This window comes from Ailuropoda melanoleuca, chromosome 5 (genome assembly GCF_002007445.2).
Source record: "Ailuropoda melanoleuca isolate Jingjing chromosome 5, ASM200744v2, whole genome shotgun sequence".
Taxonomy (NCBI): domain Eukaryota; kingdom Metazoa; phylum Chordata; class Mammalia; order Carnivora; family Ursidae; genus Ailuropoda; species Ailuropoda melanoleuca.
This window is the reverse complement of record NC_048222.1, coordinates 2,062,473-2,080,567: the sequence shown is the minus strand read 5'-3', so window position 1 is coordinate 2,080,567 and position 18,095 is coordinate 2,062,473. Positions and strand designations below refer to the sequence as shown.

The following is an 18,095-nucleotide window of genomic DNA, read 5'->3' as shown; positions in this document are numbered from 1 at the left end:
TAGTCCTATGTATATTCTCTTCAGTACTTGAAAGCATTGTCCTGGGAAGGGGCCATAAGCTTCATCAGATATACAAGGAAGTCCATGACCCAAAATGATAAAGAGCCCTTCTTTGGGATCTTTAGATCTTGAAAGACTCTGGGTTTTGAAAATGTGCAGAGAAGGAAGACTGTCACAACAGTGCACAGATCACACATCCTAGCCCCAGATTTTGGGGAAACTGCTTCCAATCCCATACTCCGGATGACATCTCCTGGCTTCAGGAATCTGAGTCTGACCGAGGGGATGCAGCAGGATGGGGACCCGCGGTGCCCACATCAGGAACTCCAGCTCCGGTCTATCATCCAACACCTAGCCAGCCTCCCTAGCAGCTGCACATTAGCATAGCTCAAAGAGGCCTGATACAATATGCCTGAAAGAGTTTATGACCCTGGAAGGGATTAATCGGAAGAAAAGATCCGGGAGAGTGTTATATGTATGATAAACTGGTTATGCAGACCCGATTCGATTTCTGCTGCGCATGCACATCTATCACCTGGACTGAATGGGTGACTGGTTGATGAGATCCTTCACGTGCCCCCTCCCATGGAGCCAGAAGACACAGCACTGCCTTTGTCCTATGAGACTAACTGAACCAGGGTCTCTGGTCTGCCATCAAGTGAACCACCATTTCTGGTGGTTTTGATCTTTTGTCACTGAGCCCAAAGAGCCAGGGATTAGGAATTAAGATCATGCATAGAAGTTTCCTACAAATTCCTGAATGGCTGCAGATGTTGGGGAAGAAAATACGCGATATTTTAGAAACTTAGTGGGGAAAGTAGGATGGCATTTTTATGTAAAGCCTTGACTCAGTGTTTAAAAATATAATTGTATTTAGCTGTTGTTATACTTCAGTGCATAGGAATTGTATAAAGTGTTACAGAAGCTCTATATGTTTTAATTGTGTGTGTGTTGAAGATTAGGAAAAAGATAGTGGTTGTTTTTCCCAAATGAAATAACTCTCTTCCACCCCCACCAAAATTTTTTTCTGAAGTTGCTGGCGTTTGGGTCAAGGTTTTATTAAAAGCTACATTTTATAACACTGGCACACACAGAAAAAGTAAGTTTGTGTGCACAGTTCTTTTTTTCCATTGGAAATGGAATTCATTGTCTTAGGTCTTTTTAAATAGTGTATTATTATCATTGGGGCTGACTCTATGCTTGAAAACCAGTTTATTTATAACCTGTTAAAAGTGCTATATGTGTTTGTAGTTAGGAAATGCAGAATTCATAGTGATGTATCTTGTAAGCAAACTGAAATGCACTATCCCTTTTCTATAAAAACTGAGTTAATGTCAAGAAATCAACTCTAGTAAAGTAGGGTTTACTATTACCCTTTCCTATGTGTTGTATCTAATTATTTTGTTTCCTAATGTGGTAGTAATTAAAAGTCAAGGTAAATTTTACAAACCGCAAGAGACTCTTAATCATAGGAAACAAACTGAGGGTTGCTGGAGGGGAGGGGGTAGAGTGATGGGGTAACTGGGTGATGGACATTGGGGAGGGCACGTGATGTAATGAGCACTGGGTGTTATATAAGACTGATGAATCACAGACCTGTACCCATGAAACAAATAACACTTTGTATGTTAATTAATTGAATTTAAATTTTTTTTAAAAAGGTAAATGCAAGGGGTGCCTGGGTGGCACAGCGGTTAAGCCTCTGCCTTCAGCTCAGGGCGTGATCCCGGCGTTATGAGATCGAGCCCCACATCAGGCTCTTCTGCTATGAGCCTGCTTCTTCCTCTCCCACTCCCCCTGCTTGTGTTCCCCCTCTTGCTGGCTGTCTCTCTCTCTGTCGAATAAATAAAAATAAAAAAATCTTTAAAAAAAAAAAAAGGTAAATGCAAAAAAAAAAACAAAAAAAAGAAAGAAAATGTGTCTGCATTCATTGGATAGTCCATTGTGTATCTTATACTTCTGATTTATTTTGGTTTCTTACCACATATTTCTAAATCATAGTTTTGCTTATAAACATGGATGTTATTTGTTCATATCAAATTATATGCCTTGATGTTAATGGTTTCTTTTTATTTTCAATTCCAATATACTAATCAAAATTTATAATTAGCGAATTAAACTGAGCTGTATTTTTGTTTGGTTTGCATGATTACTTTACTGTTATTAAAAAAAGCCCTATCACTTTTTTAAAAAGTCAATGTAAATTTTAAATGTTAAGATTTCTGATATATTGAGCTTGAATTATGCCATCATGCTTATGTAAAATGAAACTGGCACCACGGTACAATTGAGAAAAGTTGCTCAGTTGTAATAGTTCTGATTTATTCTTTCTCGGGACCTCCTTCCCTTATTGTCTGGAACCATAGTAAAAGGATACTGACTGTATCTCTTATTATTGTAGCAGGGAGGTTATCGAAGTTATATAAAACACATCTCTGTCTCTGTTCCCTGGAAAGAAAGGCCTGCTGGCTGACTGACAAGTCTAAGCAGGGAGAATTAAGATAAACATATTTCATGCTTTGCACACAAATGCAGAATTTGTTTAACCACATGACTACATAGTTGTGATCTCAAAGAGGGAATGTCTCCTTTATTTTTTTTCTTACAGTTAATGAAGGAGCACTCTGAACCTCTAAGCTTCTGAAGTGTTAGAGATAGAGATGGTCTAGCAAAGATGTAGTCTGTAATGTTTTGTCCATTTCCCATGTGTTTATTTTTCCTTATGTACTCAAACGTGACTTATTTGTTCAGCTCAGTGATATTACAGCTAAGAATCATAAGCAAAAGGAGAAGCAATGTCAGTCTAACAAATCAGAAACGTTTCTTATTTTATATTGAGTTGAATTTTGACTCTAACACTTTTCTATGTACAAAACACGAGTATCTGGATGGTTCCTCGAAATCGCATTCTAGAGGAATTCACTATGTCATAAATACTTCCTAGAGATTCGACATAGACTGTACTACCAATATGTTGGTTAGTTTTATTATGAGCCCCAGGATGGAAAGACTTAAAGATGAATTTGAGAGAAATTGAGGATTATCAGATTCTGTTAAATTGTTACATTTATCTTGCTTAAGTGTTTGTTCATTAATTTATATCCACCCAATCACATACAGCAAATTTGGAGGGGGGAAAAAAAGACAAAAAATGTGCACAGAGGAGCACTGGGAAATGCCATGAATGTTGATGTGAAAACCATATGTTAGTAACAATAATCTGATGGAGGGATGTAAAGGTAAATGGCAATGATTTCCTACACTTAGCAACAGCAAAGGTTATTTCCTCTCCCTCTCAACACTTTATCTTGAAGAAATAGCGTGTCTGAGTTTTCACTTTTCCCTTCAGAAAAGAGAAATTTTTAAAGGGATTAAGCCCTGTCTCCTATTTTTAAAATGTAGAGATATTTCCTAGCTTGAGGACATATAACCTCTACATAATATGTTATAACCCAAATAATCTCTAGATGTGTGGGGCACCTGGGTGGCCCACCTACCTTCAGCTCAGGTCATGATCTCAGGGTCCTGGCATCAAGCCCCACGTCAAGCTCCTTGCTCAGCAGGGAGTCGTCTTCTCCCTCTGCCTCTCCCCTCAACCCATGTTCTCTCTCTCTCCTTCTCCAACATGTGAAGGGGACCAAAACCCCATAAGTTTCACATCCGTCTACCATTTCTAATAGGAATATGGTCGCTGAAACATGCATCCTCCGTATATATTGATGTGAGGATCGAGACCGTCTAAGGAGAGACATAGTCAGACTGCTCAGAGCCCAGTGGTAGTCACGGGAGCTGGCTACTTCTCTCGTAGTTGCTCTGGACCTTCACTGGACTAAACAGGCCCAAACAACTCAAGTATGGCTCAAGTAATAAAAAGAATGGGGGTTTTGTATGTACAATTGACAGTCACGTCAAGTTGAATGACATCATTCGACTGGAAACAACACGGTGAGGTTAGTTATGTAGAGATTAGAGAGAGAGTGTGGTCTTAGTGTATGGAGATACATAGCAAACATCCAGAAGCGCCCAGAAATACGAGTTTGATGGTTAAGCGAGAGGACAGACCTGAAGGGAGAGACCAGGAAGTTAGCCACATCAAAGAAACTCAGAGCCCATGAAGGTGATTGGGGCAGTACCTCGGAGACTCCCTGCATTGACACGGACTAGAGACAGCTCTTCTCTCCTGGGACTGCACCTCTTTTATTTCCCCATCATGGTTGATTCTGGCTCTTCTGTTTCTTATGTGGACTGACTACTGTCACAGCCTTTTTGGCTCAGCCTCTCTGTAATTCATACTCCTCGTTGCTATCAATGAATTATCTTCAGGCGAGCTTCAAAACCAACTACAATGAGTCAAAAGCATGTTAAGAGGATTAGGAATACATGAGCTCCATAACAAGGGAATACACAAAGTAAGAATGATTTATACTGAGTGGATTGCTCATCTCATCTCAGCCATCTGAATCATGTTAATATTTAACTGTTAGTGAGACTAATTCTCATGTTCCAGTTGGATGTGCTGAAGGAAGTAATCAGTCATTTCTTGATTTTGAGGGGATCAGAAAGGGGGGGGTGAAACCCTCACCTCTTGGGCTTTGCTCTGTGTATTCCCAGCATTTCTTTCATTCACCATCGTAGGGGAACACGGATTGCTACATGTTTCAAAATAAACATACTATGTAAAGAGAAAAAATTTGAAGTGATGAAAATAAAAATTTAATCACTTTCTACTATAAATGTATTCCTTATTCAACATTAAGAATATGTTATAATGAGTTTCTTACAACCTTATCTCCTTGCACAAATAAGAAATGTAGTACCAAATATAAAACACGGTTTTCAAAAATTGCCCTTCTCTCAAGCGAATTCTGTAAGTATGTGGATGTGTAAGGGTGTGTGTGTTGTACGTGTATATCCTTTCCTTCTGTTGTTTTAATAGGTTACCAAAGTTTATCTTCCCCAGGAATGACACATTTCTGTACCACAAAGCTTATGAATATTTTAATTACTGACCTCCCCAATTAAATCAATGTAAATAAAAGATTTTTAAAAACAAATAAAGGGGTCCAACTCTTTTTTATATCCCTCCTGGAGCTCCTCTGTCACCATCTATGTTTACAGGACTAACAACCATGTCACAAGCATTACACATGGCTGCATTCCTCATTTTCCTGGACAACTTTGAATGCCTGAAACCCCCAAACTAACTGACCCTGCGAATTGTCACTAAAAGCTATGATAAAGGTTTTTCAGACAAAATAATGACTGATCCTGTCAGAATTAGCTGTTATTCCAAGCACCCTTTACTATCATTCTTGTAGAGAAATAGGGAAAGAGCCTGTGTTATTTCTCTTCAGATGAAACAGATTTTCCGGGAAAATCTCCATGAGAACTATGCAGTTGTTGGATGTGCGAGAAGCCAAGAATGTATAGAATATCCCCGGAGAGCCAGCTACTGAAAGCACAAAGGGAAGAATTTATATTTTAAACGAAAATCAAGAAGTTGTCTCTCTGACCTGTGAATCTCTCGGAGTGTCAGGGGCTTTAGAAAAAAGCTGAGACTAACGAGAAAACAACTGGAAGAAAAAAATATGAAGTCAAAGCATGAGGTGTCCCGCTTCGCTATGGAATAAAATTAGTGTGATTCCTCCGAAGGAAATTTTAATTTGTTTGCTTTCCTCAAGAAGACCCCCAAGAAGGCCAAGAAGCCCGCGGCGGCGGCTGTCCTAAGTGGCCAAGAGTGCGAAGAAGCCGAAGGCAGCCAAGCCCAAGAAGGTGGCCGCCAAGAAGGAAGACTTTGGCTAGTTGAGAACACTACACGGCTCTTTTCAGAGCCACACAATTAACCTTATGAAAGAACATGGTAGCCCTTGGTTTCTCCAGTATCTTCCACAATTTCAAAAACCAAAAACACGTACACGGCAATCGTGCCTGGCTCTGAAAAGAGCCTTTGAGCATAAGGGTCAAAGGCTGTCGGCCCTGGCTTAAAAGAATTTATTACGCCCTCTCCCCGCGGATGCGGCGCGCCAGCTGGATGTCCTTGGGCATGATGGTGACGCGCTTGGCGTGGATGGCGCACAGGTTGGTGTCCTCGAAGAGCCCCACCAGGTAGGCCTCGCACGCCTCCTGCAGCGCCATCACGGCCGAGCTCTGGAAGCGCAGGTCGGTCTTGAAGTCCTGCGCGATCTCGCGCACCAGCCGCTGGAACGGCAGCTTGCGGATCAGCAGCTCGGTGGACTTCTGGTAGCGCCGGATCTCGCGCAGGGCCAACCGTGCCGGGCCGGTAGCGGTGCGGCTTCTTGACGCCGCCGGTGGCCGGCGCGCTCTTGCGGGCCGCCTTGGTGGCCAGCTGCTTGCGCGGGGCCGTGCCGCGGGGGGCCTTGCGTGGGGAGCTGTTGGCGCGGCACCGTGGACTTGAGGACCTTCTGCTTCGGGCGAGCCACCCCAAAATTAACAGGTAGCTGATGGAACAATGAAACCATACCACACTCCACTCCTAGATATAGAGTCCCATTCTGATTGGACAGACATCTGCGTCCTAGGGATCCAAGTGAAGATATTGGTGGTGACATTCACTCCCTGAAATACATGACCTCCAGTATATTTAGACCAAAAATTAATGTCTTCCATGAAAAAAAAAATTAACATCTTCCTCCAATCCACTACTTTAACTGCTGGTGTTCCAACTTTCTCTCCTCAACCTTATTTACAGTGATCTCTTATTTACCTCACCTGTTTCTTTACAATGTTCTCTGGCTTTTGAAAGCAGCATTTAATACCAATTATTCCAATGATATATCTTGTTGACTGAATAAAAATTTAAGGTTTGGCCCCTGAAACTGGATTTCTGTAGATGGTTTTGAAAACACGCCCTCTAGATTTAATCGGCAAACTAATTTTTTACCCTTGTTCAAAAGTAGGAAGGCTTATATCAGGTCTATTTCTTGATGTCTTCATTCAAACTCTGATTTTTATTTTTTTATTTTTTTAAAGATTTTATTTATTTATTTGATAGAGAAAGAGACAGCCAGCAAGAGAGGGAACACAGCAGGGGAGCGGGAGAGGAAGAAGCAGGCACCCAGCAGAGGAGCCCTATGTGGGACTCGACCCCAATCACGCCCTGAGCCGAAGGCAGACTATTGCGCCACCCAGGCGCCCCAAACTCTGATTTTTAAATATATTTTTATACAACTCCTAAATGTACCATTACCCCTGAGTTAATTTCATACTTATTACTACAACTTTATTAAACACATACTTACTTCACACTAATGGAAGTTTGTATAAAAGGCTGTTAAAAGATACTCAAAGTTGTAAATGGTACAAAAAGATAAGTGTATCTTTTTAAAGTCATACTGAACCCCGATTTAGGAAGCTCTGTATAAAGAACAACAAATTCAAGGGCATATAGTATTGTATTCCAGTTTCCAACTGATTAGGCCCTAGCCCACTAAGTTGGATTTTTTTTTTTTTAAGTATGACTTGAGGATGATTTTACCCACTAAGGTGCAAAGCAACTGTTCAACAGGACATATTAATTAAGGTATAGTTTTAAGGATCTGCAGACCACTAACTAGATTTGGATCTAAACTTTCACTATAAACCAAGCATTACCGTTCCCATTAGGTTACGAATGGTTTACAATCCTGAGGGATTCCGGTATTGATATACTTTACCATGTGACTCAACCTTTCCATAGCGTTATAATTTTCAGGTGGCGACTTTTATTTTTATTCTAGCTCTAAACCAAATGCTTACTTTCTCATTTGTGAGGTGTTGGAAGTACTGACATCTATTCCTGCATTGATGAGCGACCCTGCGGGGCATTTTCAATTAGCTACAATTAATAAGGAAAATGTAAGCCCTTTCAATGACTATGGAGGTTGGCTCTGAAAAGAGCCTTTGGTTAAAATGGACCCCTCAACGAATTAAGATTTTATTTTTCCACCTTACTTGCCCTTGGCCTTGTGGTGGCTCTCGGTCTTCTTGGGCAGCAGCACGGCCTGGATGTTGGGCAGGACGCCGCCCTGCGCGATGGTCACGCGGCCCAGCAGCTTGTTGAGCTCCTCGTCGTTGCGGATGGCCAGCTGCAGGTGGCGCGGGATGATGCGCGTCTTCTTGTTGTCGCGGGCCGCGTTGCCCGCCAGCTCCAGGATCTCGGCCGTCAGGTACTCCAGCACGGCCGCCAGGTACACGGGCGCGCCGGCCCCGACCCGCTCGGCGTAGTTGCCCTTGCGGAGCAGGCGGTGCACACGGCCCACCGGGAACTGGAGACCCGCCCGCGAGGAGCGCGTCTTGGCCTTGGCGCGAGCCTTGCCGCCCTGCTTCCCCCGTCCGGACATCTTAATACTCTGTAACCAGTATGCTTAGTAACGGGGGAAAAAATGGGAGTACTAATCTTTTCAGCAAATGAGAAGCAATTATACTTACAAGCCGAATTGTAAATTACGTGGTTTGATTGGCTAAAACAGTTTTGAAGTTTGCAACCAATTACAAAACAGAATTAAAGACATGTAATATTCATGCTATGTTGCAGTTTAGGATTATTTATTCAGTCAAAGTCTAACTCTTTTAGCACTTCATTTGCATAGGATCTATATAAATATTATGAACATTTTAACCAGGGCACATATTCTTATCTCAGAATCATAGTTTTTGTTCATCATGCCGGAGCCAGCGGAGTCTGTTCCAATCTCCCGAAGAAGGGCTCCAAGAAGGCGGTGACCAAGGCGCAGAAGAAGGACGGCAAGAAGCGCAAGCGCAGCCGCAAGGAGAGCTACTCGGTGTACGTGTACAAGGTGCTGAAGCAGGTGCACCCCGACACCGGCATCTCGTCCAAGGCCATGGGCATCATGAACTCGTTCGTCAACGACATCTTCGAGCGCATCGCGGGCGAGGCGTCGCGCCTGGCGCATTACAACAAGCGCTCGACCATCACGTCCAGGGAGATCCAGACGGCTGTGCGCCTGCTGCTGCCCGGGGAGCTGGAGCTCCAAATAATCCTGACGCAATGTTGTCATATTTAACCCCAAATACACTTTAAGAGCCAGCCAGGTTTTCAGCGTGAGTTGTAATGGTTTTGACCGTTACTGTAACTGCTGAAACGGTTTTGCTTTACTTTGCTGAAAATGTTAGGCTTGCAGTCGTGTGTTACTAGCACCTTAAAATACACATACGTTTTCACTGGTGGAAAGGGAAAGGTACGAGTGTAGGTAATGGTAGGATGGATTTCTCTTGTCTCTGCTCCCCATTTTAACTACAAGCCTGGCCCAAGTGGTGACAACGTTTCACTGAAGCTGTTGCAATGTAGTGTCCTTTACGCGTTGGTTCTATGAAAAGCCAAGAGGGCTTAAGAAATTTGGTAGTGCTATTTTTGTTACTGGTATGTTGTGGTAAAAAGAAACTGGTTTATTTCCAGGTTAATCTTTGCACACCTCTACCGGATGCGTATTTGCTTAAGGCAATATAATTTGTAAATACTGGTGCGAACAAGCCGATGTATGAAAGCTGAAAAACAAACATCACTGACTCCAAGATGGGGTCATTTAATTGTAATGAGAATTTCCCGATGGCTTGTTTAATGAAAGGCAAGACCATTGGCAAAATTCCACATTGCAGTAATAATGCTGGCCGTCCAAGAAAGAAACTCCTTTTAGGGATATTTTGGTGCCACTCCCTTAAATTTGTTATTTTCCTCATGGATGGATTTTATATCAGCTTATTTCTGTCCTGGTCTACAAAAATTCTTTTTAAATTAAAAAAAAATTCATATGGGGCCACTTGAATGGCTCAGTTGGTTAAGTTTCTGCCTTTGGCTCAGGTCATGATCTCAGGGTCCTGGGATCGAGCCCCGCATTGGGATCCCTGCTCATTGGGGAGCCTGCTTCTCCCTCTGCCCTCCACCCCGCTCATGCTCTCCCTCTCTCTCTCTCTCTCTCTGACAAATACATAAATAAAAATCTTTAAAAAAATTAATATGTCATTCTTGTAACACTACCACTGCCCTGGCATATCCAGACATATAATAATGGTAATGTAAGTTTACACTTTTCTTCTTGTAATTAGAAACTTACTTGAAGTTATAAACTGCCATGAATGGTACCCCACATGAATTATATGCTAGGAATGCACATACGAAGTAATTTTAGGGGTTCAACCCAGGGAGGAAAAAAGTTAAAACTATTCTATATTCTTGTATAATTTCTTTCATGAATAGCAAACTTTCTACTCCCCACACAACGCAAATGGGCACACACACACACAAAACAACATACACAAAGAACATATACATTTTCAAACAAAACAAAAGCAATAAGGAGAGAAATGTAAAAGAATGAAATCTAAAAATACCAGGTAGCTGTATATGAAAGCTTCCATTATTATAAATGGTCAATTTTTGCTCTATGTATTCTCAGAAATAAATATCTAAACAAGGTATATATGACCTTCCTGGAATACAAGAGCTCCCTGAAGGTATACATGTTAGTGTGTCTATATAGTCTTCCTGTTTGTAGAACAGAAGGTATATAGCTTTCTAGCAAATTCTAAAAACACTATGACCTACTGTGCTAGTTAGAGAAATGTCATCCCGATTATCTTTAACTCCTAACCTCTAAAGGTCTGTGAGTATGTTAGGTTCCATGACAGAGGTCAGTTCATGTTCCAGATGGCACTAGGATTGCTAATCACCTGATTTTTTAAAGGGAGATTATCCTGGATTATCCAAGTGAACCCCGTGTAATCACATGGATACTTAAAATTGGAAGAGGGAACCTGAGTACAGAACCAGAGAGCTAACAGCCTGAGGATTTGCCCAGAGATTGCTGGCCTTGAAAATTGAGAAAAGGGGTCCTCAGCCAAGGAAAGAGGATAGCCTCTAGGAGCTGGAAAAGGCAAGGAAACAGATTTACTGTCGGAGACCCCAGAGACGAATGCAGAATTCCTGACACCTTGATTTTAGCTCAGTGAGATCCATGCCCAAAGGCTGATCTACAGAATTAGGAAATTACAAATTTGTGCTGATGGAAACCAGTAAATTCGTGATAATGTCAGACCAGCAAAAAGAAATTAATACACCCCCATAGCTTAAGAATGATTGATTCTGTATTCAGTGAGGTTAAGATTACAACTGCACATATATGTACATTTAAATGTATAAATATTATCAGAATTATTATACATGCATGTAAATTCTTCCTAAAAATCGTGGGCTCCCATAATGAAGTGTCTCTAGTTTTGAAACCAGCATTTTACATTTCCTTTTTTCCTGGTGATTAGTATGTCTGGATTTAAGAACAGCAACTCTAATTTCATGGAGTAACAGTTGCTTCACTCATTGTAGTATTATTATTTCTGATTATAAATCTACTTCAGAAAGCTTTCATTTATTATATATGAAGTATAGAAGAAATGGAAAATTTTACCTAATAATGTTCATAAAAACCTTCTGAATTGTAAATCCCTCTAAAATGTGTTTTTATTACAAATTATTGCCTTTGTTTTCACAAATGTCCATAGTTTATTTTTAGCAATTTATTGTTTAGTAATATTTAGTAATAGTCTCATTTTATAAAGTGAAGCGCACTGGGTGTGAGAACCAAAGCTCATTTACATGGCAGAACATTCCCACCAAAGTCTTCGGACTCTTTCAAAGGTGTCTGGATAGAATTCAAAGACACTTCAGTTCCAGTAGATGTCTCAACACTTTAGTAAGTACTTTTACATAAACTATCGCCTCTCTCATCACTTTTCCTGGTGATTTCTATGTTTGGCTTTCCTTAAGTGTCCAGAGTCAGCCAAGAAGAAAGGTTTGGTTAGGCTACGAGAGGAAACCCCATATCCCATAGGACTACTGCTGCCCTCAAATTCAATTTATTTCTATATCCTGGAATAAATACTTTCCCTGCCTGGGAGAACTGATGGTGGTAAACCTGAGACTGTTGGTCCCTTGAAAGCAAGGAAAATATTTTATATGATTATCAAAGAGCCTGATGGAGAAAGGAAATGCAATAAATAAACGCTTTCAAATGTAAAGTACTCATGGCCCTTTAAATCAATGGAGGCTTGGAGCCACGTGTCTCTCAGGAAAATGTAAAAGTATTGATTTTGACAAATATAATTTAAGTAAAAGCTACATAGATTTTCCAATACTTCAAAGCCAAAACCGAGGTATCCCAGAGAAGACTGAAGACAGCAGTAGCCACAAGCAGAGATTGGGGCACAAAAGAAACTAAAAGTTAATAAAATTTATAAATTTGGAATGAAAGAGGCCCGGTGGGATTCAGGCTGACAAGCAAAGCACAGGACTGGAAGCACTCCTGAGTGTAGAAATCAGACCGTGGAGGGCATGGCACTGCTTACTGCTGCCAGGATGCGAGACGGAGCGGTAGGGTGGGGACAGGACCACCTAACTCCTGTCCTGACTCAACAGCATCGCGCAGAGCCAAATGAAAAAATGTGTGCCAAGTACCAGGCTCTGCAACACGGACAACATGAAGACTAGAGAAAAATTATGAATCATAGAAAGACGTACATACTTTACTAAGCACATGGGGATCAGTCGTTTTTCCCTTGAAAGGAGTGTCCAACCATAATGCAATGTCAAAGCATGCAGAGATTGACCAAAAAAAAATAGAAGTACTTAATATTACAACTCTTTCGATGAAAATGAAGTGGCTCTGAAAAGAGCCTTTGGGGTTGGATTACAAGACGCTTCCTTGGCAAGTTTACTTGGAGCTGGTGTACTTGGTGACGGCCTTGGTGCCCTCGGACACGGCGTGCTTGGCCAGCTCCCCGGGCAGCAGCAGGCGCACGGCCGTCTGGATCTCCCTGGACGTGATGGTCGAGCGCTTGTTGTAATGCGCCAGGCGCGACGCCTCGCCCGCGATGCGCTCGAAGATGTCGTTGACGAACGAGTTCATGATGCCCATGGCCTTGGACGAGATGCCGGTGTCGGGGTGCACCTGCTTCAGCACCTTGTACACGTACACCGAGTAGCTCTCCTTGCGGCTGCGCTTGCGCTTCTTGCCGTCCTTCTTCTGCGCCTTGGTCACCGCCTTCTTGGAGCCCTTCTTCGGGGCGGGCGCGGACTTGGCCGGTTCAGGCATCCTGACTACCAACGCCTCAATTCACAGACGAGAAAAAAATCCTAAGATGTCCGCTTACATCCAGAGTCTCCTCTTTTATAGTCCATCTATGCAAATAAGGTATGCAAGAATATCCGGATCTGATTTGATAATGAATTAGTGACGGGTAATATGTAAATTTGAGTGCGTCATTTCTCCGTTCTTATTGGTTGGATCGCCAAACGATGACTTTAACCAATCACAACTCGAGTTTTCCGCTTCCATCCAGCACTATAACTGGCATCCTTTTGCTGCTTTCAGGACATTTCTTTCCTCTCTTTCTCTGGCCTTTTGCGCAGTTACAACCAGTTATGTCCGGACGCGGGAAGCAGGGCGGCAAGGCTCGCGCCAAGGCCAAGACGCGCTCCTCGCGGGCGGGTCTCCAGTTCCCGGTGGGCCGTGCACCGCCTGCTCCGCAAGGGCAACTACGCCGAGCGGGTCGGGGCCGGCGCGCCCGTGTACCTGGCGGCCGTGCTGGAGTACCTGACGGCCGAGATCCTGGAGCTGGCGGGCAACGCGGCCCGCGACAACAAGAAGACGCGCATCATCCCGCGCCACCTGCAGCTGGCCATCCGCAACGACGAGGAGCTCAACAAGCTGCTGGGCCGCGTGACCATCGCGCAGGGCGGCGTCCTGCCCAACATCCAGGCCGTGCTGCTGCCCAAGAAGACCGAGAGCCACCACAAAGCCAAGGGCAAATGAAATGTTTATAAATCCTGCTATCCCTCTCCCGCAAATCAAAGGCTCTTTTAAGAGCCACCCATATTTTTCTAGAAAGCGCTGAAATACTAAAAAACCCTAGATGACGTGTTTATTAAGTATTAACCATTTGACTACACGCAAATCTTGTTACATTTAACCTGTTTTTAAAGTTTCCTATTTTAAAAATTGAGTAACTCGTGTTCCTTTTATTGCCACAAAGTATTCGTTTACATTAAAAATTTTAGGTCTCCTAAACAATTTCGGATTCATGAAACAAATTACATAAAGCGTTTGCAAGTACACAAAAACAGTCTCAAGGAAATGACAATTCTGTCAGGGCCTAATTTAGGGGCATAAGCTCTGTGAATGACAACGATAGTAATGCAAACCAAAATATCTCAACATGTTGGAGACTATTTAGTATACAAGTAAACAGTGTACATACAAATTAACATAATTATATATACACTATATTCAAACTGGCGGTCAGAAAGTCTAAAACGTTTGAAAGAAATCAGAGAACAAAGGAGAGATACCTGGCCAATCACACGCCAGGGCGGGATTTTTAAATTTTCTGACGGCCTTCATTCTTACTAAAAATTATTTTATCTGTTGGGTTTTGCCTTTTCACAAAAAAAGGAATGAATAAAGTACACACGAATCAACTCTAAATGAGATCTCGTTTTTATTAACTCAATTTCAAGTAAACTAAAAATAAATGTAAGCAAGAAATAAATTTTGATTCTATATTCAATCCCTAATGGAAATCCAATCATTTCTCGCGAAAGCAACCTGAGAACCAATTAGATCACAGCGCGGGACCTACGAACCAGAATGCTGTATAAATACGGTCAGAAACAGCCGCTTGCTACTCTCCGGTTTCCTTTTCTCTGTAATTGCCATGGCTCGCACGAAGCAGACGGCGCGCAAGTCGACCGGCGGCAAGGCCCCGCGCAAGCAGCTGGCCACCAAGGCGGCCCGCAAGAGCGCGCCGGCCACCGGCGGCGTCAAGAAGCCGCACCGCTACCGGCCCGGCACGGTGGCCCTGCGCGAGATCCGGCGCTACCAGAAGTCCACCGAGCTGCTGATCCGCAAGCTGCCGTTCCAGCGGCTGGTGCGCGAGATCGCGCAGGACTTCAAGACCGACCTGCGCTTCCAGAGCTCGGCCGTGATGGCGCTGCAGGAGGCGTGCGAGGCCTACCTGGTGGGGCTCTTCGAGGACACCAACCTGTGCGCCATCCACGCCAAGCGCGTCACCATCATGCCCAAGGACATCCAGCTGGCGCGCCGCATCCGCGGGGAGAGAGCGTAATCCAAGGCTATTTTCTCTAGACTTTGAAAACGGCTCTTTTCAGAGCCACCTACTTTGTCAAAAAACTGTTGTAATGCTTTCCTTCCATCTCCCTTCCTGAAAGTAGTTCCTTTTTTTCAAGAATACTCTGAAGTCCTATTGGAAGCATGCACTGACTTTTATAACAATCTGGTTTCGATTCATAGTAATTGTGTGTAAGGTTGCATATCCATTGCTTAATTTTAGACACTTTACTACTCACCTGCCAGGATGTCTTTCAAACTGTAGTTGTGTTTGATAAGGGCACAGAATGGCTTCTAGACAGTCAAGATCAAAAAGAATAGGATTATTGAAGGGACTAAAAAGAATAGGATTATTGAAGGGACTTATCTCTTTACATACAGCCTTATATCCTTTTGGACTGTGAAAGAAAAGGGTAACATTTACTATTAGTGGAGTCAAAGTCTAAGTGAATCAAAAGAAATGGATGTTTTTTAATGGGTCTCCAATCCACGAGGTAGGCCTCAGTAGCCTAAAAAGCAAATGCAAACCTGATTTTTTTTCACATGGAGAAATTGTCATCAAGCCAATACATTATGTGCTATCAAAGTATAAAACTCCAAATAATGAGCCAAGTCTCACTATAGTGAGTTTTTCTAATATATAACTCATCAGTAAGTGACTATCAGGAAGTTAAATCTAGTTCAAAGGAGTATAGGGCATTATCAAGACTACCGATATAGTTCTAGTGAAGGAAACAATATTCCTCTTTGACATAAAAATTGGGATTCAAGGCAGTTAAGCAACAATCACAGGAAAAGCTCCCTCCACCCTTCCCTTTTTCTGCCCTAAGGCAGGATATAAGGGCTATACTGGAGACCTTTAGAATCTTAACACCCTAGAGAGACATCATAAGTCAGCAAACAAACCTTCCTCTGTTTCCTCCCATATATTTACATTCCGAGTCTTCCGTCCTTAAAGGCCTTAAACTGCCTTCCTTTGTCTTGTCACTTCTCTGTGTACCTATTGTTCTTTTTCAAGACACTGTACAGCTGCAGTTCTAAGGCACCTCTTTGAATTCCCTGGGTTTCTGACATGTGTATATGAAATATACGTTAATAAACGTCTGATTGTTTTCTCTTGCTAATCGGTGTTTTGTAACAGAGGCCCTAGCCAAGAACCAAAATGGATGGAGGGAAAAATTTCCCTCCCCTAAAAAAGAAAGATTGGAGTGAAACCAAAAGAGCAAATTTAGATCAAAAAGGGTTATTGTCCTATGGCACAATTTCCATCTCCGATGGACAAAATTCACTAAAATTATCAAGATCCTACAAATTATCTAAATTCACAGATTTTTCACTGATACTAGACCCTAATAAATAGTCAAACAGAAGGACTTTCTCTTAAAATAAGTCTAAAAAAAAAACACATGTGGACAGGACTTTTAGACTGTGTTCTATAAAAAAAAATGGAAAGAAATGCAGTCTATCCCTTCACTTTAACAGGTATTTGGATATTTCTTAGCAGGTTTCAGAGCTATCCTATTCTGCAACCAAAGTCTTTCCCTTGTCCTCAGTGACCTCAAGCCTGATGAAGAATCTGCTTTCCCATCTGCACTTTCGCCCTTCCCTCTCAACCATTGATGATTTGCCACGCCCAGAGGGACTAGTGTTGAATTTCCGAGGCCTAAAGAAGTAGAGAAAGGACCAGCACATTTATGACACCCTGTTTATCTCCAATCAAGTCAAAGTCACATGACATCACTTGTTTACCTTTTATCAAAAAGATGAAATAACAATTCAGAAAATAGAAAATAAACATGTGACAAAGAGTTCACTTAAAATATCATTGACTGAAAAAGGTACAATGCTCTAATATGTTGAAAGAATATTTAAGAAATTAGGGTACATATAAACAATTTCACAGAAATATTGAATGAGGTTAAAACAAAATTATTAATGCCCAAGAGACCATAAATCTTTGGAGATAGAGCCGTTCCACCCAACAGAAATTATTTGCATCTCTACCAAATAAACCCCTCCTGAATTTGTTACATTCCATCAATGGTCAGTGAGATGACCGAAGTCAATTGTCCTACTATTTTTGTGTGGTCTTTAACATTTTATATTAAACATCATGGCCCATCCTTTTTTCCTGACTTCCAAATCTCAGATAATGTGTGTTATATTGTGAATCCTTGCTGGAAGAAAATACAAACATAGAACCTGCAAGATAAATTTCTATGAAATTTCATGATGTGACTCCTTGACATTCTTACCATACTCATTCATCAAATAGTAGACACTGTAACTGTTTGTTTCTAGACTCCAAAGTAATTGACCTGCTTTTCTAATCTGTCTCTCTTGGTCTTTACCTAGATTCTAGAAACAGTAAACCATTCTCTAAGCCTTCCCTTCCATGAGATGCTTTTGTACTTCCACAGTGATTAATTTGCCTTTTTTTAAAAAAAATACCAGAATATACACTCTCTTGTACAGAAACTTAAGCTCTTTTGGACTATAATTGGGTTAGTAAACATTTTTGGATGCTCTCGTTCAACAAAACGTACTTTCAGAAAAAAATATTAGCACAGAATTTTAGTAAGTCTCATCTCCTGACACCCTGCCCTTGAAGAATTCTAAGGTCAGCAGTTTTTCTAGCTATCCATCTTTTCTTGCTTTGATGAGTAATGTTTTCTTTGACAAGTCTCCCATGATTCCCTAATGTCATTTTATTTTGTTACTTTTTAAAGTTTTGTACAATGCTTCATTTGAGTTTGGGGCCAGTCTGTGTAACTGGGCTTCTTAGAAATATATGTCCCATGAACAAAGGTTAGGGGCACAAATCCCTTGCACAGTTGAAAATCCAGGTATAACTGTTGACTCCCTAAAACATAACTGCTAATAGCCTAAGGTTGAGCAGAAGCCTTACTGATAACATAATCAGTTGATAAATGCATATTTTATATATGATATAAATAT

At 41.8% G+C, this 18,095-nt stretch overlaps 5 protein-coding genes and 2 pseudogenes across 5 annotated transcripts; 4 read left to right on the top strand and 3 right to left on the bottom strand.

The window, feature by feature from the left end:
• The first annotated feature begins 152 nt into the window (after window positions 1-152).
• On the top strand, window positions 153-1,000 carry LOC109491082 (annotated as a pseudogene).
• Window positions 1,001-5,979: 4,979 nt separating this feature from the next.
• LOC100468125 (histone H3.1) lies at window positions 5,980-7,620 on the bottom strand. The gene is given in 3 exon segments (XM_034660184.1): window positions 5,980-6,267; window positions 6,269-6,493; window positions 7,612-7,620. Coding segments are annotated over 3 exon segments (507 nt in total). The 3' UTR covers window positions 5,980-5,994.
• Window positions 7,621-7,925: 305 nt separating this feature from the next.
• Window positions 7,926-8,378, bottom strand: LOC100483293 (histone H2A type 1-E). Its single transcript, XM_034660124.1, has one exon. The coding sequence runs from the start codon at window positions 8,337-8,339 to the stop codon at window positions 7,947-7,949; it is 393 nt and encodes a 130-aa protein (XP_034516015.1). The 5' UTR covers window positions 8,340-8,378; the 3' UTR covers window positions 7,926-7,946.
• Window positions 8,379-8,661: 283 nt separating this feature from the next.
• Window positions 8,662-9,038, top strand: LOC100468378 (annotated as a pseudogene).
• Window positions 9,039-12,692: 3,654 nt separating this feature from the next.
• On the bottom strand, window positions 12,693-13,146 carry LOC100483542 (histone H2B type 1-C/E/F/G/I). Its single transcript, XM_002928532.4, has one exon. The coding sequence runs from the start codon at window positions 13,101-13,103 to the stop codon at window positions 12,723-12,725; it is 381 nt and encodes a 126-aa protein (XP_002928578.1). The 5' UTR covers window positions 13,104-13,146; the 3' UTR covers window positions 12,693-12,722.
• A 271-nt stretch (window positions 13,147-13,417) lies between these two features.
• Window positions 13,418-13,873, top strand: LOC100468629 (histone H2A type 1-E). The gene is given in 2 exon segments (XM_019809261.2): window positions 13,418-13,521; window positions 13,523-13,873. Coding segments are annotated over 2 exon segments (390 nt in total). The 5' UTR covers window positions 13,418-13,432; the 3' UTR covers window positions 13,824-13,873.
• An 822-nt stretch (window positions 13,874-14,695) lies between these two features.
• Window positions 14,696-15,164, top strand: LOC100482789 (histone H3.1). Its single transcript, XM_002928529.4, has one exon. It carries the CDS (start codon window positions 14,725-14,727, stop codon window positions 15,133-15,135), a length of 411 nt encoding a protein of 136 aa, XP_002928575.1. The 5' UTR covers window positions 14,696-14,724; the 3' UTR covers window positions 15,136-15,164.
• Window positions 15,165-18,095: the final 2,931 nt, after the last annotated feature.